This window comes from Eschscholzia californica, unplaced genomic scaffold, assembly GCF_041429995.1.
Source record: "Eschscholzia californica isolate CP2 unplaced genomic scaffold, dmEscCali1.0.p SCAF_4, whole genome shotgun sequence".
NCBI classification, from domain to species: Eukaryota; Viridiplantae; Streptophyta; class Magnoliopsida; order Ranunculales; family Papaveraceae; genus Eschscholzia; species Eschscholzia californica.
Window position 1 is genome coordinate 5,617,782 of NW_028238461.1, and position 26,628 is coordinate 5,644,409.

Below are 26,628 nucleotides of genomic sequence, written 5' to 3' on the forward strand. Positions count from 1 at the left end.
CCATGATACCGTGGGATCAGCTCGGGATGGTGATTGCTCAGACTATAAACTGAAATTACATACAGTTTTATGCATATATTATATATATACTCAAGGGGGTCGGTATGGAATCTTCTCGCCTTCGCGGTCTATCCCCAATCCCAAGGCATACATAGTGGATCGGCCAATATCAACCTTAGGTCATCCTTCAAAAAAATGGAGCTACACTTCTGTGGCTAAGATTTTTCAGCAAAATGATGAAAGTGGAACATTAACTTGACCAACAAACAGGAATGGCGATAATATTGATCAGCTTACATACACAAATTCTACGACGGATCAGTCACTACATTGTATCAAAATTCACACCAGATTACAATTTTCTCTCTCCAGCAACCTGCTTTCTTCATCCTCTATCTCCTTTCTCTCTTTCGGTTTCATTCTGAAGCATCAGCAAGCTCTAACATTCCATCACTAATGGAAAGGGTAACTAAATTACAGATGAGAAAACAATCTAAAAACATGAACTGAAATTCTTAAGCATTAGGAAGTTTGTAATCTAGCATTTCCCTTATATTCAGTTTAAGGGAAGGTCCCATTGAGGAACAGATATGTGCACTTCTCCAGTATACTCCTTTTGCTCCTGTTGGTTTATTTACTTCTATTGATTTCTGTCGAAACATTGAAATACCCCCATATTTGATTAGAAGTAAAATTTTCAAGTTTAGATGCTCAATATCGATTACTACTGAAGACTTGTTTTAAGGTTCAACTCTATTGAAGAGATAAAATCCTATACGAAACTAAATTTACACAACTTACTCAGTTTCAGATTATTAGAAAACAAAAAAGAAAACCTTAGTACTTCCAATACTAGAAGAGAAAAAGAAGATGACATACCACAGTAGCAAGCAAGTTCACAAGAAGATCTTCTTCAGAGAAATCAGTTTTACCAAAAGGTATGTGAACGATCCCAGTTTTGTCGGCTCTGAATTCAACTTTTCCTTTCTTGAATTCTGATATAGCCTGAAAAAACAAGATATTGCCAAACCATTTTCATTCAGTTCTTACTCTTACTAGGTATAAGTAAAAGTAATACACTTGTTTCCTTGTGGTCTCAAAATATACTTATAGACTGTTTGGCTGAGGGAAAATAAGGTGGAAAATTGTGGGTTCTATAGATTTTGTTGAAATTTCAGTTTTCGTGACTGTTCGACAAAACTCCTCCAAAATCTGATTTCTTGAAAGAAACACAAATTGCAGCGACTTCCAACTTCTCGTCTTGGTATTTACTGGAAATTGGGTTGTTTTGACTAAATTCAACGAAAAGTAACTTGCCAAAAAAGACAATGATTAACCAGTTATATCTCTCACTCGGTTAATCTACTCAGATTTTGGATAGAGGAATCGTGAACCCTAGGATTTAAGTTTCCAGATAGGCTAAGGAAGATCCTAAATTCCTAATGGGCCATGTTACCAAGAATTGTTCTGGGTTTAGTCCTCACTGCGCATTAGTTTGAACTGGTTTTGTTTGCTTCTAAGAAAGATGGATTTGTTTGTTCCACATTATAAGCTTACTTTTTACAATTTAGGGAAGATTGAAACCATACCAAAGGTATATCTGCTGTAACTGTACCAGCTTTAGGGTTTGGCATCAGTCCTCTAGGTCCCAAAATCTTTCCCAGACTAGCAACCTGATACAAATAATAGAAGCAGTTAAGCAAAATGAAACTAACAACAAATGACCTCATTTACAACAAATACTTGAAGAGAAACACCTTGGGCATCATATCTGGTGAAGCAATCAATTTATCAAACTCCATAAATCCTCCTTTAATTTGCTCTATCAAGTCCATCCCACCAACAATGTCCGCTCCGGCATTTTTCGCCTCATCGACTTTTTCACCTATAAAATGTTTAGCCACACACTGATGAGCATGAGGAAAATCTAACAAAACTTTTATGTAATGATGGAAGTGTACACACTGAGAAAGATAAAAGTAAAATCAATCATTGATCTATTTCACTACATTTTAAAAAAAATTAAATAGATGCTAGACCCAATCAAGAAAATTAGAAATACTAGAAATTCTATTTACATGAATTTATTCTAACGATCTCTCTGTGGACTGTGATCGACTGGTCACTCTTTTGAGATCTTACAAGTGTATTGTTTATCTTAAGTAATAATTCAATAAGCTAGCAACATGTAAGATAATCAATTTGATATGAAAATTTATATGCAGAAGCATCTATAGAGGTTTCATCCATAACTGAGATTAATGCTACCCAAAACTAAGTTTGCTCCTGTATGAGTTTCTGCATGCGTACACTAGCATGGTCATTGTGCAGTACGTAGAGGTATACCGCTTCAGTGCGCTATTTAAGATCGTTGTACATACTGGTTCCTTTTCCCTAACAATATATATGATTAACTAATGTGATGCATATGTAACAACAGGTATGCTCACTCTCAAACAGTTTTTTCTCCATAAAACTTATAAACTTAGCCACTCTAATTAGTGAACCATAAAATAGTATAGGTCCCTATTCAAATAGTTAATCCTTTATATTTTAGGGAGAAGGAAACCTGGTAAAGTAAGGCTAAAGATTTTACGCAAAATTTAGACAACCGGATCGCTGAAGTACCCAAATTAGCTTGCGAATCCAGTACTGGCTACACAAAAGGGGTAGGTAATGTATGTAGGAGACGGGCCACGGCTGCATAGTAAGCACTCTATATTCTTCGAATAGAGTGCTCCTAAACAGGTAATGCATGAAGCACACATCAGCAAGGAAACGGCAGATGAGTGGTGCCTAAGTTAAATATTGTAAAGACAGGAGTAGTAAGCAGCCAATATTAAGTACTATATATTCTTCATGTTAGTTTATGGCTTTATAAGGATTACAATTTTACACCGAGTACCTGTTATTTTCAATATAACAAAGACTAATGCAACAACTGTCGATCCAACGTTAAAAAAAAAAGGACCTAACTAGGAGAGTAGGGCAACAAAAATATGCATATGATTGTATTTCCATTTTCAGAATTTATTAGGTTGTCGTACCCAACACCTACTACCATTTTGATTACTGATACCCGAATTGATATCCATGTTATATAGCTTTATGTAGATTACTTGTTGTAGTTTTGATATCTTTTTGAATGTTACTTGGTAATATAATTACTTGTAATGACCAAGTTTGATGTAATATAAAGAGCTTAGATGACAAAAGAGAGTATTTCTCAACTTCAAATTTACAATAATTAGTATTAGTTAAGCACCCACCTTGCGTAAGAACAGCCACTTTAACAGTCTGACCAGTCCCCTTGGGCAAACTTACCTATAAAACCCACAAATTAAACTCAAATAGACAAACTTGACAACCAACAAGCTTATTAATCATCCGAAAAATAATTTCTCACAACAGCTTACCGTAGCCCTCAACTGTTGGTCATTGTATTTGGGGTCAATGCTTAATCGAAAATGGGCTTCGGCTGTCTCTATAAACTTTGTTTTTGCCATCTGCTTGAGCAGTGAAATCGCAGTAGGCAAGTCATACTCCTTCTTGGCTTCCCTCAACTTTTGAATTTCGAGGAACCTCTTAGACCTCGTCTGACATTTAAAAGATAGAAAACAATATATAGTCAAAATGCAGAAATGGGAAACTACTATTGGACGGCCTTCTGTGAGCAATAACGAATATTCAATCAATCACCTACTTCAAGCAAAACCAGGGAAGATATAAGGAAGAACCTTGATAACAATGAACAAAAATTGGCATTTCTCAACGTGAACTCTTTTGAACAAAACAAATTAAATTTAAAACCCAAAATCTAATAATGAACGGAAAGTTTAGCTGGAGCAACAAAACCAATAGAAGTTTATACTACAATTGTTCAAAAGAATTGGATTTTTTAAGCGAAAAAATGATGTTGCCCACATGCCTCTTGTTTATGTAATTTTTATAAGAAATTTAAGTCTTCAAAGATCAAACTTGAAACCCTCACAAGCCAAAACTGAAGATAGAAGATTTCAGATACAAAGAGTATAAGTATTCAGGACTAGTTTAATATACCAAATATTCAGTATACAAACAAAACCCTATTTCTGAAAATTGAATCAGAGCATTGAGGGCCAAGCATACCCATAATTAGAAAATCAAATATACAACCATCAAAGGGAAAAATTCAGACAAAGATGAACAAACAACCAAATAACCAAACCCAGAACTCAAATTATCTAAAATTAAGCATACAAGAAGAAGAGTAATTATTGAAGTGAGGGTAAGTGATAGATTACATACCCTGTCTCTCTTGAGTGGGAGTCCAGCTTTTCCTTTCTTAGGTTTAGATGGAGGCAATAAAACAGCCACACCACCACCATTTCCTTCTTCTTCTTCTTCATTTTGAACTCCATCAGTTTCTAATTCTGCTTCAGTTGCAACAGCTGATACAAGAACAAGATTTGATGAATCTTTGTTTACTTGTTTCCTAATTGAAGGAAAATGATGTTCCCCCAAATTACATATGATTCTACATCTACTTCCCCCTTTCTTTAAGACTAATGGGTGGTGATAGACTGAGGTTTTAACAGAAGAAAAGGAAATTAGTTCTGACTTCGAGGAAGAAATCCCACAAGTAGGAACAGAAATTTTGGAAGATGGGTAGGTTAACATTAGATAAGATGTAGATGAAGATGCCATTATCTTTTAGAATCCTCTGGTGGAGATGGAGGAGGAGACGGCAGAACAATTTTGTAGTTCTATCCGTTCGGAAAAGATAAGGCAGTGGGGATTGTGGGAGGGGATATTATGTGGCGGATTGTGTTGAGTTAGGTTGCTAACCCGCTAGCCCACTTACACAAGTGAGGAGTGTTTACAGAAGGATCGACTCTCTCTCTCTCCGAATGGGGTGGAACCAGGATTTCAAGTCACGGAGAACTAACCTAAAATTTTAGGTTTTCGAAAATTATTTTTTCTTTATTTGAGTTGTTTACCTATCGGGTTGATTAATGATACAATAAAAAGTATTATTAGAACATGAAGAAAAAATTAAAGAATATTTCTGAAAAATTTAAAGTTAAAATGAATGTCGGTCGGGAATATAAGGTATTGTTTTAAGATGTTTTTCTTTTTTTGGTATCATTCAGCGTTGCATTTTGATACTTAGACGGTTAGACCCCCGAATTTAGTTGCAACGACTTACTAATAACACTCATGTAATAACAAAAGCTTATTCTTGTAAGAAATAATCCTTTTACCATAACAAACTCTTGAAAACATAAAGAAAACAAAGGGTTGGAACGCCGGCATTAAATTTTTTTGTCGTAGATAGAATATTTTTGTTATGCTTCGTTTAGTTCTTCGCTGAAAAATGCAAATGGATGACATTCTTGACTTGAGTGCCTCCAATCCAACATGTGACGCATCACATGTCACTTCAACCACCTTAGAAATTTAGGAATGTACAACCACATGAGCTTCCTCGTGCTTTTGTTTATCTCTTCAAAAGTTGTTGCTACCTTCGTCCATAGAAGCAGCATGTTCTTCAAGCCATTAATTATAAGTGTCATAACTTTCCTAAATTGTTGATAAAGTGTCTGTACAATGTTTTTTGTTGAAAGGCTATAATCCGCTATGAAAATTTAAACAACATGTGGGTTCACGAAGGAAATTTTTTCAAATAAATATAAAGCTTCTCTTGACGCAGAAGTCTAGTACCTCGTTGCAAATGAACAAGATGTTCCTCTTTTATTTTCTTGTATATTAAGATATCATCGAAGACTTCAACAAAAGAAATCATTGAAGTAAACAATGTAAAAAGAAGTGGATTGGCTCAGTTGGTCCTTGCTTTGGATGTGCGCGTCCTAGGTCACAAGATCGAACCCAGAGCCGTGGCTGGGAATTTGAGGGCCCTGGGCGAAACTTGGTTGCGGCCCTTTCGTACATAAATAAATTACGAGCACAAAATTGAACAAAATGTAAGATGATGAAAATCATTAGTGATTCACATGTGTATTTATGTATTATTAGTTTTTTTTTCTGGAAAAAAGATCTAGCTTTCTATTTCTTAAAAAAATACTTCAAAATTAACGAAATACTCCTAAAATAACAAAATGGTTAAGAGAAAGTGTAGTGAAGCAAAAATAAAGATAGACTTAAAAATTGTATTCTCAACAATATTTTTTTCAAAATGTGGCCCTCAGGACTCGAACCCGCGTCAACTACATGGATAACCAGTTCCTTCCCACAGAGCTAGTAGTGGATAGATGCTTAAGTTGGTATTGTAAGGTATATAACCTTCGCTCAGGGTCCTTTCATAGAAAATGGGCCCTTTTGAGGTGGGGGCCCAGGGCGGACGCCCTGCCCGCCCCCCCTCAAACACGGCTCTGATCGAACCCCCCCCCCCCCCCCCCCCCCCAGTCCCATTGCACCCTCAGCAAAAAAAAAAAAAAAAAAAAAAACAATGTGACCAATAATACCCGAGCGCATGAATGTGGGAGGGACGTTGGATAAGCGAAGTTCCAATAGATATAAATTCCCTTCTTACTGGCTCCCGCCCTAAAAAAAGCTAGTTTCTAGGGTTAATTTTTTTACTTGAAATTCCTATAGACCAATAGAAGATAGAATTCAGCTTAGATCTCCGCGAACTCATCTTCTTAACTGGCGCACAAGGTATTTTCTAGCTTGATCTTCACATTTAAGTTTTCAGTTTGAATTTTTAAGTATTCTCTTCCTTTTTGCAAATCGGCTTTATTACAAAGCAAGGAATTTAGAATTAGAGTTTTCTTCTATTAAATTCATTTACAAGGTTTGAAGATCTAGGTTTCTGTTTTCAATTTTTCTTATCTGAATCGATACGGATCTGGTTTGTTCTCTCTTCATTATCATTCTCCTCCCTAGGTCATAATCATGTCTTATATTCTGCAGATTCATTCATACTTTGCGAATTGGAACTCTTAATACGAGAATTGACTCAACAGAGGTGACCTATTTGCTGTAAAAGAAATCCCCAAATATGGTATGTCAAATGAATAATGTTCATTTTTGAAATTGGTCAAGATGTTGACATTTGTCTTTGCGGCTTGTGCATATCTATGCAGTTGATATTTCGAATTTCGATATACCATGTATCTATGGAAACTTCGAATAAGATATCGATTACTTAGGGGAACTATATTGATACTCGCTAATAGTGGTTAATAAATGAAGTCAAGAATATATAGTTAGTAACGTATAAAATTAGTTCAAGTTTTCTTCGTAGGGAGGAGAATGAATCGTTTCATCACTGAATTCATAGTTAAGCCTTTTTTTTAGTTTCAACAAAACCCCATCTCACATTTGTCACTGAGGTATGGAAAGGGTATAATACCGATACCATGAGGACAACGAAAATCTATTAAAAATTGAAGTATCAGATACTATATCCGTGTTTTGTGGTGGGTTACTTGCACGTATTAGATAAAGACGCACTCCATCCACGTTTTTTTTTATTTAAGCGACTTAGTTAGAATCCGACTTAGGAAATTCTACGACATATCTATGTAGGTTTTTTCTTACATTTTTGAACTGATGAAGGACCAAGTAGTTAGATGGGTTTATTACATTGTTGTTTCGAATTCGTCAAAAGGGAAGGAAATATCTGGAATGTAATCTCACATGCTTGTTGGGCCATTTGGAAGTGAAGGATTGAAGCAATCTTCCAACCTAAAAGGATCATTTAGTTAATATTTAAGATTAGAAGTTCTTATGTAAGAAACTATTTAGTTATTCCATGTCAAAAAGAACAAAAAAGTGGAACTTTGGGGATGTTATAAACCTGGGAACTTTTTGATTAAATTTTAGAAAGTTATGGCTTATTGGCATCTTAAAGTTGATTGTGTCATTAGCCTATAGGAATTCGAAGTGTTTTAGGTCATTTTTTTCTAAAATGCTTCGTTGTAGTTTAGTTCTCCATAATCCTCTTGAATATGGATCTTTAAGTTCCCATTCAGAAGACTTTCTACTTTCGGCTTAGAATTTTGTAGACAAGATGTGAAAGTTTTGTTGGCCGCTAGTAAGAAAGCTAAACCCAAAAAACTAAAACTAAACAATCTTGTCAATGCGAAGTTCCATAACATGTATTTCTGTATGGCTGGCAGGTATACCATTCGAGTTTCGTTAATGAAGAAGATGTTACTAAAGCTTGTGGGTGCCCTCTCCTACCCCTGAAAAGCCATATCAAGGGTCCTGCTCCAGTATCAGATCAAGGTCATTATTCATCTCCAAACAAACTTCAACTTAATGATGTATAATCCATTTTAGACATTATTAATGGAATACTGTTTTCTTCCTTTTGTTTATGTTGTTTTAGATACTGATATTGTCGATGAAGCAATTACCTTTTTCCGCGCCAATGTTTTCTTCAGAAACTTTGATATACAAAGTTCAGCAGACAAGCTTCTTATATATTTAACTTTTTACATAAATGTGGCTTTAAAGAGGCTCGAGGGATGTAGAACCTTAGCAGGAGGGACGAAAGCAATCATAAATTTAGGTCTTGAGAATGTCCCTGTCCCTGGGGAAACAGCCTTTCCCTTCGCTGGTCTCTTCACTCTTCCTGAATCTCGCGAAGAAGCAGGTAAATGATTTACCCACCTCATACTTGACACAAGCACATATGGGCATGTATGGCCTCTAACTGCCCTCCATCCCAATTCAGGAATTAGTTGGGTGGATTTGGCGATCGGCGCGATCCCAACTGCAAAGATGGATATTCCTCAATTTCCCGGCTATTTATGGACTTCTCTCATAAGTAGTTGAAAGAATTCTTGGAAACCTTACAAGATCAATTTGGTCTTTTTGTCTTTGACAAATGTTCAAAACTTCGTCTGGGTTTGAATTCTACTAAGAGATTAACTAGAGAACAGAGATCGATAAATTGTTGAAGAAACTACATATTAATGAAGTTCGTTGTTGATTGCAGAGCTATTCAGGAACTATCTGAAGCAGATAAGAGAGGAAACAAGTGGGAGATTACTAAGTGTTGCATACAGACCCAATGGGACTCCAAACAAATGGTGGATTGCATTTGCCAAAAGGAAATTCATGAACATCATTGTTCCTCACTCTTAAACTTTTCATAAACAAAACTGAAGGTTGAAGTACATTGAGATATGGAAATTTCTTATTTTACTTTCAAAATAAGCACCAATTTCATTATATACTATAACTTTAGATTTTTTTTGTCATTAGAAATTGATTATAATTGTAATAAAATAATTAGAACAATAATAAAAAAAAACTATTGGTTTTGTTGTTTAAGAGGATGCATGCTGAGAAATTAAAATGATTATTTTTCGGATAATATGGATATTATTTTTTTATGTTAACTCAAGTTACTCGAATAGCTGGATTCAAGTTTGGAACACGAAACCGTTTCATCCTTGAGAGAGAAAGAGAGATCGTGATCTAGTTTTCCGGCGAAGGGTCTCCCTTCGCCGGATCTTCCTCTTTTATGCTTTACTATTTCGTTTCTTTCTCCTTTTTCGTTCCTTCCCCTTTTTCGGCTAAATCAACCGAAGATCTAAAACTTAATTCCAGTTTTTCTGTCATCTTCATCCTAATCTTGCAGGTTGATACAGATCTATGGAGTCAAACACTTTCCCAGTACTTAATCCATCCGATCTACTGGTATTCTTTAAATTTGTATTTAACAAGTTTGAGATCTCTGTTTCTAATTCTCTTCCCTCTCTAAAATCTTTAAATTAAACAAGTTTCTGAATTTGGGTTTCTCCGATCTACTTGTAATCTTTTTGATTTTGCATTACTGTGAAGAATTTTCAGTCGAAATCTAAGGTTGGGGGAGTTTGAGATCTTTCAAGAATGTTTCTTGTTGATTGCATGGTTTTATGGGTTCTTGCTTCTCTTGGGTTATGGTAGAAAGAAGCAAAGATCTTGTTTTTAGGGCTTGATTATGTTGGGATAACATCTTTGCTTCATATGTTGAAAGATGAGAGATTAGTTCAGCATCAACCAAAACAGTAAAAAGAAAGAAGAATCACAACAATGTGTTCGGTGGCAGTGGTGGTGCGGCGAGAGGGCTTTCTCTGGTGGTGTTTAGTGATAGTGTTGGGTGTTGGTGTTTAGTGGAGGTGGCGGCTTTTCGGAGATGACGGTGGCTTTTCCGGTTTTGACGGCAGTTTTCCGGCAATGGTGGCAGTTTTCCGGCGACAATAGCGGTTTTCCGGCGAATGTGACGGGGATGTTTGAATAGTTTTTTCTTTATTTGTAATTTCAGTTGTTTTGTTGACCTTTAGGGTCTTTTCATTTGTGATCTTTGGGATCCTTTCATCTTTTTTCTATCTTTATTCGTCAGAGTCTAGTCCTATTTCTTTCTTATTCACGAGGCACTTTGCATTTAAAGGTATGCAACTCTCATGAAGTTGGAAGAGAGAAATAACAATTCATCCATGTAAACAATGTGATTTTATCACTTATGAATGGAAATCGATTCCCGTGGCTTCAAAAAAAAAAGTTACTCGAATAGCTGATGAGACAGCACATGTAAGGTGTTTCTTTACTATTTGAATTCGAGTCTGATTTATGTTCAATTAATTTGTATAATTTGAAGTTGGGATATATTTATGTTCAATTTATTTGAATTCTTCTATGCATTTACTTTTGTAATAGAACCAATCTTTAAAACAAGTATATTTCGCCAATATAGACTAGTTTTTATAGTTAAAAAGACATGCACCGAATTCAAAGACTTTTTTTTTGTTGAAAGCGAATTCAGAGACTTGTAACTGCACATCTAACATATATCTTGAGATCAACAAAATGACACATTTATCCAACTAGCACCGTAAAGATATATGTTACTTGTTAGTTATTATATTCTAAGGCCTGAAAGATGTCCTTCAACTAGCCTTTTCACGCGGTCACACCCTAGCTATTGCAAAGAGTATGCCAACACTATCTACGAGTCATTCAATACATAAATCTACTTGATAATCGACACATCACCTACCAGACCAACCGTTGATCACAATCACAATCCCTTGATCACTTCTCATGTATTGATGTTACGAAGTGATAACCTCTGCGACCGACTGGTTGTCATCAAGATGACCTCCCCTTTTACAACTATAATAGAGGGGAGAATCCACAGACCATACCATCCAACATTCACCTAAAGCTTTCTACTCATCTCTTATTTACTTCGCTCAACAGCGTTCTACTCTCTCAATGTCTCTGGCGCATAGTATGAAATTGAGAGATAAGAGCTCATCGACACTATAATTGACCAGTAAGATCTAGGTGACATTTTGTCTAGCAGACAGGTGCTACCCGACTCTCTAATAAACAATAGCTACCTGACAACAAACCTCTGGTAATGACTAATGAGGAACTAATCATCTAGGCTGGTGGGAGTAGAAACCTTGCTCCATAGGGTGGTGGAAGTAGAACCTTACTGCGAAGTCTTGTTGGGGGAGTAGAAGCTTATAAAGGAGACGCATAATATCAACCTCCGACAATTATCATTGCTTCCGAACATCTACTGTAGAGGCCTGTTTCGACTACTATACAAGCCGAGTCAACTCATAGAACTCCTACGATGATTGTCTTCTTATCCTTTTATTCAGTTTCACCTTTTCATGTCCATTCACTAACTTAACCATCAAAAGCCCCTTGGGAGGACACTGTCCCAGTATCCACGATCTTGTTTGTCTCCATGTTGTTTGTAGGTCAATTCGTATGGGTATGTTCACTTCAAAGTTTGTCACTTTACCACCCGCTACTCCCGCGGAGTCGACCAAATGAATTTTTTTTTTTTTTTTTTGATGAAGGCCGACCAAATGAATTACTCCATAAAATCTTAAAAATAGAACCGATAATCAAGAAGATCAAGAAAACTGTAATAAAAAAGAAGAGTAATTAATAACAAAAAAGGGTATATATTTCTACAAATCCAAAACGACCTCCATTGACCGGATCTCACTCTGTGTTTTCCAATTTTAAGAATTCTCATCTTCTATTATTTCTCTTAATCTCTGAATCTCAAAAGGTCAAGAAGTTCTTGAAAGATTAGAGAGAGAAAGTCAGAAGAACCAGACGGGCAATCAATTATTCAGTTTTAGTAAGTATCGTTATTTATATCAGATCTTCATTTACTATTGTTGTTGTTGTTGCTGATTTTCTCATCTTCGTCATAATCAGGAAAAAAAGAGTTTATAGATAGATAGAGCGATCTAGGTTCAAGGTAGACCTGATTCGTATTTTTGACATCTGATTCCCTTTTTTTTTTTTTTGGTCTTCAGTTTTGAGTTTTTGATTTGCTTTCTTCTTATGGATATTAGTTTTTGAAGTGCGCATTTCATTGATCATTAATCATTCAAATGAAGATGAATGTTTTGATGATTGTTTTCTAATTCTATACTGTTTAGAATATTTCATTTGTTTGTGTAGTTGAAATTCAAAATTGTGACTGATGTGATATATATTTGGGAATCTGGTCTTATTCGAATTTGTGATTGATTTGTAGTGTAAGAGAAACATCCATAATGAATGATCCTATTTCTGGTCTTATGTGAAGTACGGATTTTAGGAATGCGTTTTTGTCGAAAATTATGGGTCATGTTTAGAGCATCTCCAATGCAAAACTCAGAAAAAACTTAAATTGTCCAGTGTAATAAGTCTCAATTGAGATTTTCTTTCATAAATGCCACTGTTGAGATCCTTAATTCAAATAACATCTCCAATGCAACACTCTAAAAACTTAAAAATTACTCAGGTGTCACTTCCTAAACGGGTAGTTTTGTATTTAATATTGAGTGAACAATTGAGATCCTCAAAAGAAAACTCAAATATTGAGTTTGTTCTTGAGACATCTCAATATTAAATGTTGTCACATCATCTTAAGACCTAAACCGAGTTTGCACTGAAGAGAGTTTTTTGTAAAAAATTAAAAGAACCCTTGGTGACACGAGTTTTTCAATTTGAGTCTTGCACTAGAGATGATCTTAGAGCATTTCCAATGCAAAAATAAATAAATAAATCTCTATTCGTCCTATTTCTCAAGTTGAAATTGAGATTCTCACCCCTAGGTGGCGAAAACAAAGATCCTCAACTCTTGTATGTGTCAAATGCAAAACTCTGAACTTGTTTTTTTACTTACGTGACATGGTTATTTTTGTAAAAAAATAATTAGTTATTTTGGAAATATATGAAGACTCCATTTCTGTTGGTTCAAATTCAAATATTGATGAGTTGGACAAATAGAGATATCTCAAGACGACAGCACTCTAGAAATAGAGTTTTTAAGATTGAGTTTTGCATTAGAGATGCTCTTAGGTTTATCCTGGTAGAATTTGTATTAGGCTATCTAGAAACAGTTATCTGTCTGCATGCCATTGTCTAGGAAATGCTTATCAAGATGAACAGTAAAGTGTCAGTCAACTTAATGAGTGCAGTGCGCAGATCAAAGACTTGATAAGATAAGTTTAGTACCTCAACATATAACCTACTGCGTGACATTCTGATGGAGATAGTGTAAAGATATGGTCGCTGAAGGCCAAGACTTTGGTCTATTATGAGCCTATTTGGTTTTTGACATCTATGCACCATTTATGTGTAGTTTTAAGGATTATGTTACCTCATTACATGAAAGCAGATGATACCTCCATGGTTGAAATCCTGCCACAGTTTCACCAATTTAATTGGAGACTTAAGCACTGAGCTCAAGTGAAGGTAGCCTAACAATTTTGAAGTGAGTCATAGGACCAAGAGTCGTCTGCATAAATATGGACTAATGGCAGTGACTATTTGAGAAAACTATGAGGGAAAGTGAGTCGTCTGCCTCCACATGAAACAAGAGCGCATGTTTCTGGCTTATATGAAAACACATTTCTTAGAAATGAATACCATCATACCAGTGATGAACATTTTTAGAGTAATTCACTATATATTATTACAAAAATTCATTATCTTCTGACGCGCTACATGAAGATCTTGGTTTTTTAGAACGTCATTGGATACATATCCACCAATTAGAACTTTACTTGCTGTACTTTATTGCAGCTCCTTAACGTAACCACCTTATCCTGCCGATGACTCCAGCTCTCGTAACTTTCCCTTTCCATCTCTTATTTATTGAGCTTCCTTAAGTCCTTTTTTTCTTTCCAGCGGAGTTAGTCGAATAAGCCTTGTCATGGCAAGGAAAATGGGGTTTGCAGGTGGTTGTAGAATCTTATATTCTTAGTCAATAAATTCCTTATAGCATTTCCTCCAAGTCATGGGTATGTGACAGAGTAGTAACATAGATTCTGATGCAAGTGAAATCTTTGAGAACCACACTTACATTTAATGCAAGTGAATTTCTTTCGTACTGCATTTTTAAAGATAACTTAGTATTTTTATATTTCTACGCTGTTGTACGTTAATATCATTGGTTTTAAGATATCTTTGTAGCATATCTTGTTTTCTGTAACATATTATATGTTGTTGTTGTTTGATTATGGAATTTTTTGTACCACACAGGCGACTAAAAGGTCCTCTTCCCAGCTTTTCTTGTAAGAAAAGATTTATAGAGTCTTATATAACAATGTCCAGTGCTGCCAAAAATCTGGATCCTGCATTCCAGGGAGTGGGTCAGAAAGTGTATCCTTTTCATAAATGGTGATCTCTACTATTAATGCCTGATGCTTCTATTTATGATGTATTAGATGGTATGGAGGTACTAAATTTAGATTGTATAAACTTTAGTTTTGTTGGAAAACAGAAAAAAAATTTCAGTTTAGAAATAAATAATAATACTCAACATATATTCTACTGCGTGACATTCTGATGGAGTACTAATTTTCAGGATGGTGGAATGGTACTGCAAGTTGCTGAAAGACCATCTCCTATCTCCTTTTTGTGAGATTATCTACTTAAGAAGACCATTCTTTCAAAATAATCATACTTAGGATCATTTCATATGGGCCAATTTTTATTTTGATCACCCTTAATTTCTCTCTCTATATGTTTTAGCGCCGGATTCCATCGGTAGTTTCTCTTTGATCTTGTTGCTTTTTCTGTAGATTTTCAGTGAATCCAAAATAAGTGTTGAATTTGTTTTCTTCATATCTCAAATATTGGTTGAAACATGATGAAATCCATTGTTCTTTTGGTGGTAATAGTACATAAAGACAACCTTAAGTGACACTGTCTATAGGTTCCATGGTTTATGTGAAGCTTCAAAACAGAAAGAGAAAGAAATCTGATTTATTGACTAGTTTTTCTTTAATGAACAATAAAAATAGTTGCTATAATTTTTAGTCAAATCTTTGTTCTTATGGCTAGTGTTTTTATGGGTAATGTGGTATTTGTCTCTCAATGGTTATACTTAACACCTTTTAGAGGGACTGAAATATGGAGGATCGAGAATTTCCAGCCTGTTCCTTTGCCAAAGTCTGAATACGGTAAATTCTACATGGGGGACTCGTACATAGTATTGCAGGTACTACTAGTATTTTACTATATTTTTCTTTGTTTATGGTATGTAATTATATGATTTTAAAGTTTGTTTATTAACTCATTTAGCAAAATTTCCACAGATAATTTCTGGCAAGAGCGGTGCATTTATATATGACATTCACTTTTGGCTTGGGAAAGATACTAGTCAGGTGAGTGTCGTGTATTTTTTTTTCATAAATAGAAATACTTCACATACAGTTTCTTGACCTTTTGCAATAATTTCTACGTCAGGATGAAGCTGGAACTGCTGCTATGAAGACAGTTGAACTTGATGCAGTCCTTGGAGGGCGTGCAGTGCAGCATCGGGAACTTCAAGGCCATGAATCTGACAAATTCTTATCGTACTTTAAACCATGTATTATTCCATTGGAAGGTGGAGTTGCTTCTGGGTTTAAGAAATATGTAGAGGAAGAGTTTGAAACTCGACTCTATGTGTGCAAAGGGAAACGAGTTGTTAGATTGAAGCAGGTTACTAGGCATTTTACTTATCAGGATAAATCATGAAAATTTTCATCATTTTGAAAGTTCCTTAGATCAAGTAGTTTTAACTAAGCAGATATTTTGATGCAGGTCCCTTTCTCTCGTTCTTCATTGAATCATGATGATGTGTTTATTCTAGATACCGAGAATAAGATTTATCAGTTCAATGGTGCTAATTCGAATATCCAAGAAAGAGCAAAAGCTTTGGAAGTTGTGCAGCATCTTAAGGAAACATACCATGAGGGAAAGTGTGATGTTGCAATTGTTGGTAAGTCAAATACATGCACATTTGGTGCCAATGCTGTTCTGAGTATCACTACTTTTTCCTCTTAGTCCCTCTCTCATTGTATGCTTATTATGTTGGAATGCTGTTTGTTATACTAGAGGATGGAAAGTTACGAGCAGAGTCAGATTCAGGTGAATTTTGGGTGCTGTTTGGTGGTTTTGCACCTATTGGCAAAAAAGTTGCAAGTGAAGATGATATTATGCCCGAGATTACCCCTGGAAAACTTTATAGGTATCTTACTTCTCTAATAATTTTTAACTTTGTGAACTTTTGAGTTTGGAATATAGCATTTTGTGATCAATTTTTGGGAGATTCAATTCTCAGTAAATGTTAGTAAAGAAATATGACTGGCATCCATATTTTCATTATGTAACCAGTAAGTGTACAATTAGCCATATAGGAGATCTTCCAATTGAGAAGATCCATCGACCTGAGACGAAGAGAAAGGTCTATCTATTTTATTTAGTTATTCAGTTAACCCAATGATTTGTTATTGGAGCAGATAGCAACAACCATTTCATCGGACATGCGTATTTTTTATTTCCAATGGATTTACATGTTTCATTAATGGAAATTTTTGATGTAGTGAGTAAAACCATCTTCAGGTCTCGAGTGTTTTGGAAAGTTTTATACGTTTATTTTGGTTAATCTTGAAAATATGTATTTCCAGTCTATTTAAAGCTGCAGCCAGGATCAATGGTGTCTTCTAGAATGAACAAGAGGAAGACAATTTAGGGTTTATGCCTTTAGGGTACTTGTTTGTTTTATAAAAAAATGTAACACATTAGGAGTTTCATTAGCGTAAGTCAAGTGGATTTTAAAGCCTAACTTGATCACTGCTGTTGTAGCATTGCTGACGGACATGTGACAATGATAGATGGTCAACTTTCTAAATCCATATTGGAGAACGATAAATTCTACTTACTGGACTGTGGTGCTGAGGTATTTGTCTGGGTTGGGCGAATAACCCAGGTGGATGCTAGAAAAGCCGCCAGCCAAACTGCTGAGGTAATCTTAATGTCATTCTCTATAATAATCACTTGATCACCATTCATTAACAAGCGCTTTCTTTACAGGAATTTCTCACCAATCAAAATAGACCAAAATCTACGCGTATTGTGCGAGTTATGCAAGGGCATGAGACACATTCGTTCAAGTCCAACTTTGATTCTTGGCCTACTGGTCCTGCAACTTCTGGTGCCGAGGAAGGGAGAGGAAAAGTAGCAGGTAGGATTCACTCGTAAGTTGTGAAAGTGGAAGCAGTGGAATACTGGTGGATTTGTATTTAATTTTGAAGGTCTTTTGGATGTTTTTCAGCTTTGCTGAAGCAACAGCGTGCCGGTCCCAAAGCAGCTGCAAAATCTACTCATGTTGAAGAGGATATCCCAACTTTGCTTGAGAAGGAGGGAAAGATTGAGGTATGACCATCAGAGGCCTGTTATTGAGTCTTTTATGTTTCTGGTAACAGAGTTGTCAAGGGGCACGCAGTTACCTAATTTTTCACTACAAATGGGAGAATTATCCTGCTGCGTAAGGTTCAACGGCAGCCTCTTGGAGTACCAGAATATGGAGAAACCGAAACAGCAAAAAATTGTTTATACTTGTTATTTTGGTTCCTGTGGAGAACCAGAGGCAGACATGATCCAGAATCTCGTGTTATCCTGATTCTTAATGGAAGAATGGTTACGATTTCTGTATAATATTTACATCTGGGACTAACTCGCTGACATCCTTAATTTTGAACTACGTGATATTTGTGGTTTTGAAAATTAAATGAAGGTCACATTTCACTACTATTTCAGGTATGGTGCATAGATGGAGGTGCCAAGGTTCAAGTTGCAAAGGAGGACATTGGTAAATTCTACAGTGGAGATTGCTACATAGTCTTGTATACATATCACTCAAGTGATAAGAAAGAAGACTACTTTCTGTCCAGTTGGATCGGGAAGGATAGTGTTGAGGTAAACTTTTGAGTGAAAAATGTTGAACTTAAAAAAATGATAAGCCTCAGAAACGGTAAAGCTAGGGCAAGATAGGTTTTCAAGATCAAGAAGGCCTTTACATGCTTATGAAACCCTATTGGTTACCGTTACATATGGAAGCTGACTTCTATGCAAACTTTCTCATAGAGGCGAATATAATCGGCCATTGCACAGTCATCTTTAACTTCTTTCAGCTACTCCAGAAAAAGAAATGAAAATGTGCATGACACCGGATCTGTTACTTCTGTGTTTTGCTCTGCTGGCCTTGACACTCAATGACTCAGTGAGAACTTGTGAACACTAGCTGAGCCAACATTTGGGTGTTTATGTTTTGAAGGTCTATTGACTTCGTCATGTTCCCATTACTCTGCCAACATATTTTTCTTTATTCATGAAGTAGATTATAACGATAATTAGAATAACATGGCTATGCTATTGTTTCAGGACGACCAGATGATGGCTACTCAACTAACTAACAAAATGGCTAACTCATTGAAAGGAAGAGCCATTCAGGTAGTATGTTGTTTTGCCTTTAAAGAAAAGTTAATTCAACTAATTTTTAAAGCTGGGACTAACTAAAGGGTTGCTGGCAGGGCCGCATTTTTCAAGGCAAAGAGCCACCACAATTCATTGCACTATTTCAACCTATGGCTGTCTTTAAGGTACTTGCACCTTGGCTAATATGCAGCTCATCATTTGATCATGTTCACAAATAAAACACGACGGCCAAAGATTACACCTTGGCCAGAGATTGCTTGTCTAAACCAATTTGCTCTTGTTTAGGGTGGAATTAGCTCTGGTTACAAAAAGTTTGTAGAAGAACAAGGTCTGAACGATGAGACATATACTGCTGATGGTACTGCACTTATCCGAATTTTTGGAACATCTCCACACAACAATAAAGCATTACAAGTTGATGCGGTATGCAATTGATTTGTTAATATTCTCTTTACGACATTTATGATGAGGCCTGTAGTTGTTTGTATACTGCTCAATGCCACTTATTCGTTTATCCCTTGCATGTCTTTTTTGACGTTTCACACTTTCATTTCTTATCAGGGTTTTTTGGTCTAATTCCTTATAATAACATGGTAATCTATTGATCATCATCTAATCCTTAATTAAATGGGCAAGTTACACATACTTTAAGCCCTCTGAATTCATCACCGCCATAGATGATAAAAGTAAAAGAATTTTGATCCTTCGAAATATTTTCAAACATATTGCTTCTTTATTTGGATCCCTGTTTTGGTAGAAATAAAAGTTTCCCACACAATGCAGCAAATTGTTTATAGCAGCTTGAAGCTTGGTTTATATACAATTTTTGGGCTTATGTTGAATAATCTAACCCGTTTCTTGAAAAGAATAAGCTAATATTTTCATCATAGGTGAATTCTTATTTTTTATCTTTCATTCAGGTGGCAACGTCATTAAACTCTACCGAGTGTTTCCTTTTGCAATCTGGGTCATCTCTCTTCCTTTGGCATGGAACCCAAAGTACGCACGAACAGCAGCAGTTGGCAGAAAAGGCTGCAGAACTTTTAAGGGTATGGCCTTACGCGTGATCTCTTGCTACTAGTACTATTTATTAGAAAAACAAAAAAGAGACAAGAGAAGTAGAAATTAGGAATGAAAAGAAGATCAACTAAAAAAATACTGATCGTCTATCTTGTGTTTCCACTCCCTTTAACTGTTGTTAAATTGTAGTACCATGACTAGAAATAGAGTCACTAGTATGTCATCTGTAGATTTTTTGTGAAAATAAAAGATCTGCACATGGAGATCAAGTTCATGCAGTGTCCTAGTTCTTAAGGAAAAGTAATCTATTATCTAAAAAGAACAAGAAAAATGGAAATTTTTAGAAACCAATACGTATTATTTCACAGGCTTCTGCTTTCTGGGTGGAACATTTCCATTTACTGATATATAGTTCCTTTGCAATGGGGCTGCTATCAACTTGTATGCTTTAATGCAATAAACATTTTTACTTCCAAATTTGATAACTTAATAATGAAAATAAAACAAAAGAAGAAGAACCAATTGGAGAAGACCTTCATGTTCTATCTGTTTTAATTGTCAAATAAAATATGGTATATGAATAAGCTATTTAGTATGTAGTCATCAGTTATATAATTCGGTTTATATAATTCTAACTTGGATACTAATGTTTTCAGCCTGGAGTCCACGTGAAGCACGCGAAGGAGGGAACAGAGAACTCAACATTCTGGTCTGCACTTGGAGGGAAGCAAAATGTTACCAGCAAAAGGGAAACACAAGTGACTATTCGAGATCCACATTTGTACACATTCTCTCTCAATAAAGGTTTGTTGTAATACAATGATTTTTTCCATGTGGATATCCTTGAATTATGTGGCAGTTCTTTTCCTTATTTACTCTTTTTAACTTAAGTGATACACCTAGCTTTTAAACCATCAATGAAGCTGATTGTGTCTTCTTTTTCGTGATTGTTTCTGAATGATTGATCCTGTTCGTGTGCTGGTCAACAGAAAAGCTTGAGGTACACTCTAAACTAGTGAAACTTTTTCCATCATATCGTTTTTACCACTGGAACAGTACGGTGTAACTGTTAACGACTTGAGCGAGTAGATGTTTTCAAACTTGTATTGAACAGTAGAGGCTCTTTATCGTTTTGTTTTTATCAAGAACCCTTGAATTTTTTCCTTTTTGTTTTTATCAAGAACCCTTGAATTTTTTTTCTTTACATTTTTTCCCCTGAGCAGGTATCAGAAGTATACAATTTCTCTCAGGATGATCTGTTAACTGAGGATATGTTGATACTCGACACACATGCTGAGATCTTTGTCTGGGTAGGTCAGTCTGTAGATCCCAAAGAGAAGCAAATGGCATTTGAAATTGGTCAGGTATATTCTTGAACATCTACTTGCTATCTTTTTCCTCTTTGAGCTGTTACTATAATCCATCTATGTATTGGAGTGTGTATCTCATAACTGAAGGAAATTCACAGAAGTACATAGAGTTAGCATCAGCACTTGAAGGCTTGTCTCCTAATGTACCACTGTACAAGGTCATGGAAGGGCACGAACCATGCTTCTTTACGTCATACTTTTCGTGGGATTCTGCAAAAGCCACAGTATGTCCTGAGACAACTAATCTTTCTCTTTCCTCTTTTATCTTAAAGTATTTCTTTCTATACTATTTTTCGTTTTGCTACATATGTGCGAAATGTTTGTGGCGAAATACTACACAAACTAATTTTATGTAAGTATGGTTTCGCTACATATGTGTGAAGAAATCATGACACATCACTTGTTTGTGCCATTGTCATGATTTCTCATTTGTGGCCCATTAGTTTCTTTCCTGGCATGCAGTTTGTATTTTGTGAAGAAGTGATAATAGAAGGTATTTAGGCAGTGTTTTTTCTAAGTCAGATCTGAAATCTGAGTCAAGGTCTGAAACGACCTGAGTCGGATTTTATATTTTGTCTGACATGTCTGGATAGTTAGTTTGGGTTGATTTTGGATTCGTTTCAGTCGGACGACTCAGATACAAACAATTAGAAAATGCACGAACACCACCTTGGTCTACTAAAGCTGTCTCAAGAACTTCAGTATATCTCCAGTATACTTGCAATCGTGCATCATAGCTGAGCTTCTCCAGTGCCACTTATGCATATTTCACTATTCCCTCATCCCTCCGTTAGTTTATTACACACCTTAATAAAAGCTCTCGAAAAAGTCAAATATGAGGCAGGTTCCCATGCACGAAATTCCTCCAAAATTAACTCCGAAAGCAATTTAAAACTTGAAAGGAAAGATACTAGGGCCATATGACATGATTATTGAATTGAATAGCAATGAATAATCTCACTGGTTGTTTTTGTCTCTTCAATTATTCAACAAGGCTTACTATTTGAATCCAAATCGAGCCGTTTTAGACTACGCAAAGTTCAATGCTTTGCGATATTCAACTGCAAATTGAATGTCGTCTTTTGTTCTGCCTAATTTACAACTGCTTCTCCTATCATTTACTTGCATTTTGTCTTAACATTTCTGGTTCTCCCATTTGAAGAGCTCTGTTTCAATGTAACGATAGGTTCATGGGAACTCGTTTGAAAAGAAGGTCTGGTTGGTCTTGGGGGCATCACATGCTTCAGAGGTAAATGCTTACTTTCCTACTATCCAAGTTTAAAATCTCTCTTGGAAGTTTAAACAAACTGCTTTTTTTCTATATCAGTTATTGACTAAATTTTAACTTCAAAAACTAAGATGTGTCAACTAGGCATTCAGAAACATAATTGGTGTCGACTTACATGGGCCCTTAATTATCCAACAGAAGCATGTTAACATTGATTAACCTTCAAATAACAAATCTCCATGAAACTCTGTGTTCATTTTATTTTCAACTGATATTTTTTTTGCATATGTGATACATTCATAAATGTGATGATGGTTGCCGGAACAAGTTCTTTGCTTTGGTTTTACTATTACCCCATTATCAGTAGAGCTTGACTCTGTTTACTGCTTTATTGCAGAGCCATGGTAGGTCTAGTGGTTCAGACCAGGGAGGACCAACTCAAAGGGCATCAGCTCTTGCTGCCTTAAACTCTGCTTTTCAACCATCAAGTCGCAGTAGAAGTCCCGTATCAAGGCCTTCTCCGTCAGGCCAGGGGTCACAAAGGGCAGCTGCTGTAGCTGCTCTCTCAAACGTCCTCACTGCTGAAAAGAAAAAAAGTTCACCGGATGCATCTCCTTCCAAAAGTAGAGGTCGTAGCTCTGATGTGAGCGTTTCTGGTATGAAAAGTCTAAACGTTCACTTACCTTTTTCTCTTTTGACACCAACAAAACAGACACGCAACATCTTTTGGTCTGTAGTACCTGACTTTGTCTGACTGAACGTTTCCAAACAAAAAATTAGCTTCTGCTTGGTATCTGGAGAATTTGTCAAAATATTAACGTCAAATTTATGCTCGGGTGGTGTTCATTTGAGACGTAAGCGTACCACACTAACCCAAGCTTTTTGTTGGCCCACATGAATATTTCTGAATACACTATTGATATTTTTCCGAAGTCAGGAGTGCTAACAAGTAACAACAAATTAGTTAATTTGGTAAAACTTAAAACCAGTGTTTGAAAGATATCATTTTTGCTCCTGAAGACGGTCTGCTTCAAAAAAATGAACAGCTGCCTTGAGGTGTACGCCTCGATGCGCAAAAGGCGTACGCTAAGTTTCTTAGAAGAAAAAACTGATGCCACATGTATATAGAAAGAACATAATATAGTATTTGTCAATACAATAATATCAAGTCTTAAGGGTTTGACAAACAAAAGAAAAATCAATTTAGATACTTATTATGTTTGCTTAGACTTAATCAATGCTTGTGTCTTTTGTTTCGTCTTTAGATGCGTACGCCTCGAGGCGAGAATAGACCCAATTGCCTGAGGCGTACGCATCTGCTGCATTTTAAAACATGGTCAAAACAAACACTACCAACGCATGGATAGAATGTGAGTACTTGCCAAATTCCCTGATACCATGTGCTCTAACTTCATTTTCATAACAACAAAATGTCAAAAGGAAACATTTGAGAAGAAATTTAGAATTTAATGGATGTTAACAAGAGATTAGCTTAATTAGAGGTTTTTTCTCCGGATATAAATACCTCTAGATGTCTCAAATCTAAGTACTAGGAATCAGTCTGTATACAGGAAACTCTTAAACTTGGAGTCTAAGACATACAAATGATCTTCTATGTGAAGAGCCTTATGAAGGGATAAACCAATTGATTTCGGACAGTATCTTTTATAGTTTAATGCCTAATATCATAGATACGAGAGAAGTTTTTCAACCATTTGGTTTATGAAAACCACTTCCACCCTAAAAAAGGATAAGGGCAAAGACATTTTATTCGATTTCATTAGTTTTTACAGATCTTTTATTTTCAAAAGGTAGATTGAAGGTTTTCCTTTTTCCTTCTGGGGAGGAGGTATTACTTCTGCTTATATTTATGGTCATCCAAAATAACAAAGATCTCTACAACTTCTTACCAATTGCAGATTCGTTGAAGAGTGAAAATACTCCTGAGCCAGATGATTCCCAAGAGGTTCCGGAACCCAAGGAAACAGTAGAAGAAGTGGAACCCGTACCAGAAAGCATTGAAGAAGAAGCAGATGAAAAGGAGGAGCTACAAGAAGATAAAAATGATAGTAAAATTGTACTGAGTTACGACCAGTTGAATACCAAGTCAACTAACCCAGCTACTGGAATCGACTTTAAACAAAGAGAGGTTTGACTTTTACTATCTTAAAATCTAAAAAGTCGTCATAACCATAAAGACAACACATTTCTAAAAGGAGAGTTCTTTGTTGATCATTATTTTAACTATAAATCATTTAGTTTCTTACCATTTCCTTTGTTCAATTTATTAGACATACCTATCTGACGAGGAGTTCGAAAAAGTACTGGGCATGGCAAAAGAAGCATTCTATAAGCAGCCTAAGTGGAAACAAGACATGCAGAAAAAGAAAGTGGATCTCTTCTAAACTGTGTAATTCTCAACTCTCGTTTTTATTTATCATTCCGTGTTCACAACAGGTGTCATTTTTTTTGCTGGTTCTTTATGACCTGGTGCAGTCCTTGTGCCATATCTAGCATGTGATTTCTTCTGATGAAGAAATAGTTGCTTGTCGACCAACACCATCATTATTTTCTTTTTCTTTTCGGGATTGATTTGTGTAGATTTTCTGTAATGTCTGTTGGACAAGCGGGGGAGTGATCCAATGCCCTCATTAGACATCAAAAATTGCAGATCGTCATATTCTTTTATTTTTATAGACCAAGCTGGTTTCAGTTTGGAACACCCTCGTGAATGAGAGAGGACAGGAGAGGTTTTGTTTCTGTTCGTTTGTATTCTGCATTGCTTTGTCGAACTCTTCAATTTTTTCTATCGCGGTTCTTTTACCAAATGAGTGTATATGTCTTCCATTGTACTCCTTGAATCATAAGAAAGATTTGTTAGTATTTTTTTTCATCTCACAACTCTATGTATTGAAACCCTTTGGGTGTATTTTTAAGTTTTAAACGTTTTGAATTTTCTTATGTTGTATTAAATGATATTGGAACATATATGTGAGGGAATTGAATTTCATTCTTCTTGTGTTAACTTGAAACACTTTATATATTCTTTGACCAAAAACCCTAAGTGGACAGACGACAGTGCGCGATTGTACACTTACACCACTCATATGATAGGCAGGGTTGGAGGGTTGTTGCAAGCTGGGCTCAGTTCAACCTGTCGATCCTTCCGTCATATGAGGAGGGCACATGTAGAATCAGAAACTTTTGAAATCCGAGCACAATTCAGTTTATGAAGAAAAGAGAAAGTAATTAACAGCCAGTTTAAACACCTAATGATTGCTGTTGGTGTTGGAGGAAGCTCGGGACCTCATTTGGCATATCCCAGGGGATGAAAAGAACACACTGTTTTGGGTGGGTTCTTGGCATCCAGCACCCTTTATAAATTCTATGAAGATTGATTCCTACATAGGCGTCGTATGGATTTGGACACAAAGGTCTCTGCTTTCATTCAGGATTCGCACGGGCAAGTGTCCTGTGATGTACAAGATGAATTGCAGGAAGTCTTTGCTAAGCTACGTGAGACCTCTTTAAACCCGGGAAACGATGAGGGCAATGTGTGGAAAGTGATTTGGGAAGGGGAGTACTCTGAGACACTTTTGAAGCTATCAGACCAAGAACGCATGAAGTATACCAGTATTTCCATACGTTCGGCATAAAAACTCATTTTCGAGGATTCTGAATTAAGCCTCTGTTCTTTCTTTTGGTCTAAACGGGGTGTTATAGAAAGAAACTAAAGGGGGTGGTAGTGGTTCAGGATGTTGGGGGACATTGTCATGCCCCCAAATGTCTGTGTTATTGGTTGGGGACATTTCAAATGTCCTCAATTGTCCACTTTATTCGTTTGGGACATTTTAAATGTTTCAAAATGTCTATGTTATTCGTTTGAGACAAGAAATTAATCAAATTATGGACATTTCAAGATAAATTGGTTTCAAAGATATTTGAAGACATTTTAGTGTAAATTTGAAGAGTTTTTGGAGATGTAATGTTTCTGAAAATATGGAAGACGCTTGAGGACACTTCTTAACATTTCAGAAAGGAAGATAATAAAAATAATTATTATTATCAAATTATATTAATAATATAGTAATATAATAATATAACAATATTAATTATTATATTATATTAATGTTTTATTGTATTATTATTATATTCTTATTATTATATTACTATATTATTGTATTAATTATATTATATTAGTATTATATTATTATTATTAAACTAATAAATATTCACCAATTATCCATCAATTTTCACTGTTGTCTACGAAAGTAAAAAAATTTA

General features: G+C 35.7%; 3 protein-coding genes across 4 annotated transcripts; 2 read left to right on the forward strand and 1 right to left on the reverse strand.

Annotated features, from left to right (window-relative positions):
* Positions 1–255: 255 nt before the first annotated feature.
* On the reverse strand, positions 256–4,884 carry EMB3126 (Ribosomal protein L1p/L10e family). Its single transcript, XM_086633784.1, has 7 exons — positions 4,288–4,884; positions 3,417–3,596; positions 3,270–3,324; positions 1,758–1,885; positions 1,590–1,673; positions 880–1,005; positions 256–650 (listed from the first exon to the last, which is right to left on the reverse strand). Exons 1-7 carry the CDS (start codon positions 4,684–4,686, stop codon positions 516–518), a joined length of 1,107 nt encoding a protein of 368 aa, XP_086489910.1. The 5' UTR covers positions 4,687–4,884; the 3' UTR covers positions 256–515.
* Positions 4,885–5,699: 815 nt separating this feature from the next.
* Positions 5,700–9,344, forward strand: ARPC3 (actin-related protein C3). The gene is made up of 6 exons (XM_086637955.1): positions 5,700–5,876; positions 6,470–6,657; positions 6,913–7,003; positions 8,124–8,232; positions 8,336–8,602; positions 8,948–9,344. Exons 3-6 carry the CDS (start codon positions 7,001–7,003, stop codon positions 9,094–9,096), a joined length of 528 nt encoding a protein of 175 aa, XP_086494081.1. The 5' UTR covers positions 5,700–5,876; positions 6,470–6,657; positions 6,913–7,000; the 3' UTR covers positions 9,097–9,344.
* Positions 9,345–11,973: 2,629 nt separating this feature from the next.
* Positions 11,974–25,354, forward strand: LOC147541956 (villin-2-like). 2 transcript variants are annotated; one of them, XM_086633785.1, is made up of 23 exons: positions 11,974–12,103; positions 14,503–14,622; positions 15,364–15,463; positions 15,561–15,629; positions 15,712–15,948; positions 16,051–16,228; positions 16,345–16,477; positions 17,095–17,254; positions 17,323–17,473; positions 17,564–17,664; positions 18,049–18,207; positions 18,673–18,741; positions 18,822–18,890; positions 19,012–19,149; positions 19,647–19,775; positions 20,403–20,550; positions 20,736–20,746; positions 20,970–21,110; positions 21,215–21,340; positions 22,303–22,365; positions 22,742–23,000; positions 24,264–24,493; positions 24,636–25,354. In XM_086633785.1, the coding sequence occupies exons 2-23, from the start codon at positions 14,567–14,569 to the stop codon at positions 24,747–24,749; spliced, it is 2,841 nt and encodes a 946-aa protein (XP_086489911.1). In that variant the 5' UTR covers positions 11,974–12,103; positions 14,503–14,566; the 3' UTR covers positions 24,750–25,354. The 2 variants fall into 2 exon arrangements, with proteins under 2 accessions (XP_086489911.1, XP_086489912.1); XM_086633786.1 differs by lacking the exon at positions 11,974–12,103 and adding an exon at positions 12,149–12,226.
* Positions 25,355–26,628: the final 1,274 nt, after the last annotated feature.

What these genes read in the sequence shown, in the direction of transcription:
- EMB3126 (XM_086633784.1), bottom strand. Translation starts at nt 4,686, where the DNA reads ATGGCATCTTCATCTACATCTTATCTAATGTTAACCTACCCATCTTCC. An exon ending in ACCAACAGTTGAGGGCTACG is followed by an intron (nt 3,325 to 3,416) that starts GTAAGCTGTTGT and finishes TGGGTTTTATAG; the next exon opens with GTAAGTTTGCCCAAGGGGAC. An exon ending in CACCAGATATGATGCCCAAG is followed by an intron (nt 1,674 to 1,757) that starts GTGTTTCTCTTC and finishes TATTTGTATCAG; the next exon opens with GTTGCTAGTCTGGGAAAGAT.
- ARPC3 (XM_086637955.1), top strand. An exon ending in TGCTCCAGTATCAGATCAAG is followed by an intron (nt 8,233 to 8,335) that starts GTCATTATTCAT and finishes ATGTTGTTTTAG; the next exon opens with ATACTGATATTGTCGATGAA. An exon ending in TGAATCTCGCGAAGAAGCAG is followed by an intron (nt 8,603 to 8,947) that starts GTAAATGATTTA and finishes TGTTGATTGCAG; the next exon opens with AGCTATTCAGGAACTATCTG.
- LOC147541956 (XM_086633785.1), top strand. Translation starts at nt 14,567, where the DNA reads ATGTCCAGTGCTGCCAAAAATCTGGATCCTGCATTCCAGGGAGTGGGT. An exon ending in TTGGGAAAGATACTAGTCAG is followed by an intron (nt 15,630 to 15,711) that starts GTGAGTGTCGTG and finishes TTTCTACGTCAG; the next exon opens with GATGAAGCTGGAACTGCTGC. An exon ending in ACCCCTGGAAAACTTTATAG is followed by an intron (nt 16,478 to 17,094) that starts GTATCTTACTTC and finishes CTGCTGTTGTAG; the next exon opens with CATTGCTGACGGACATGTGA.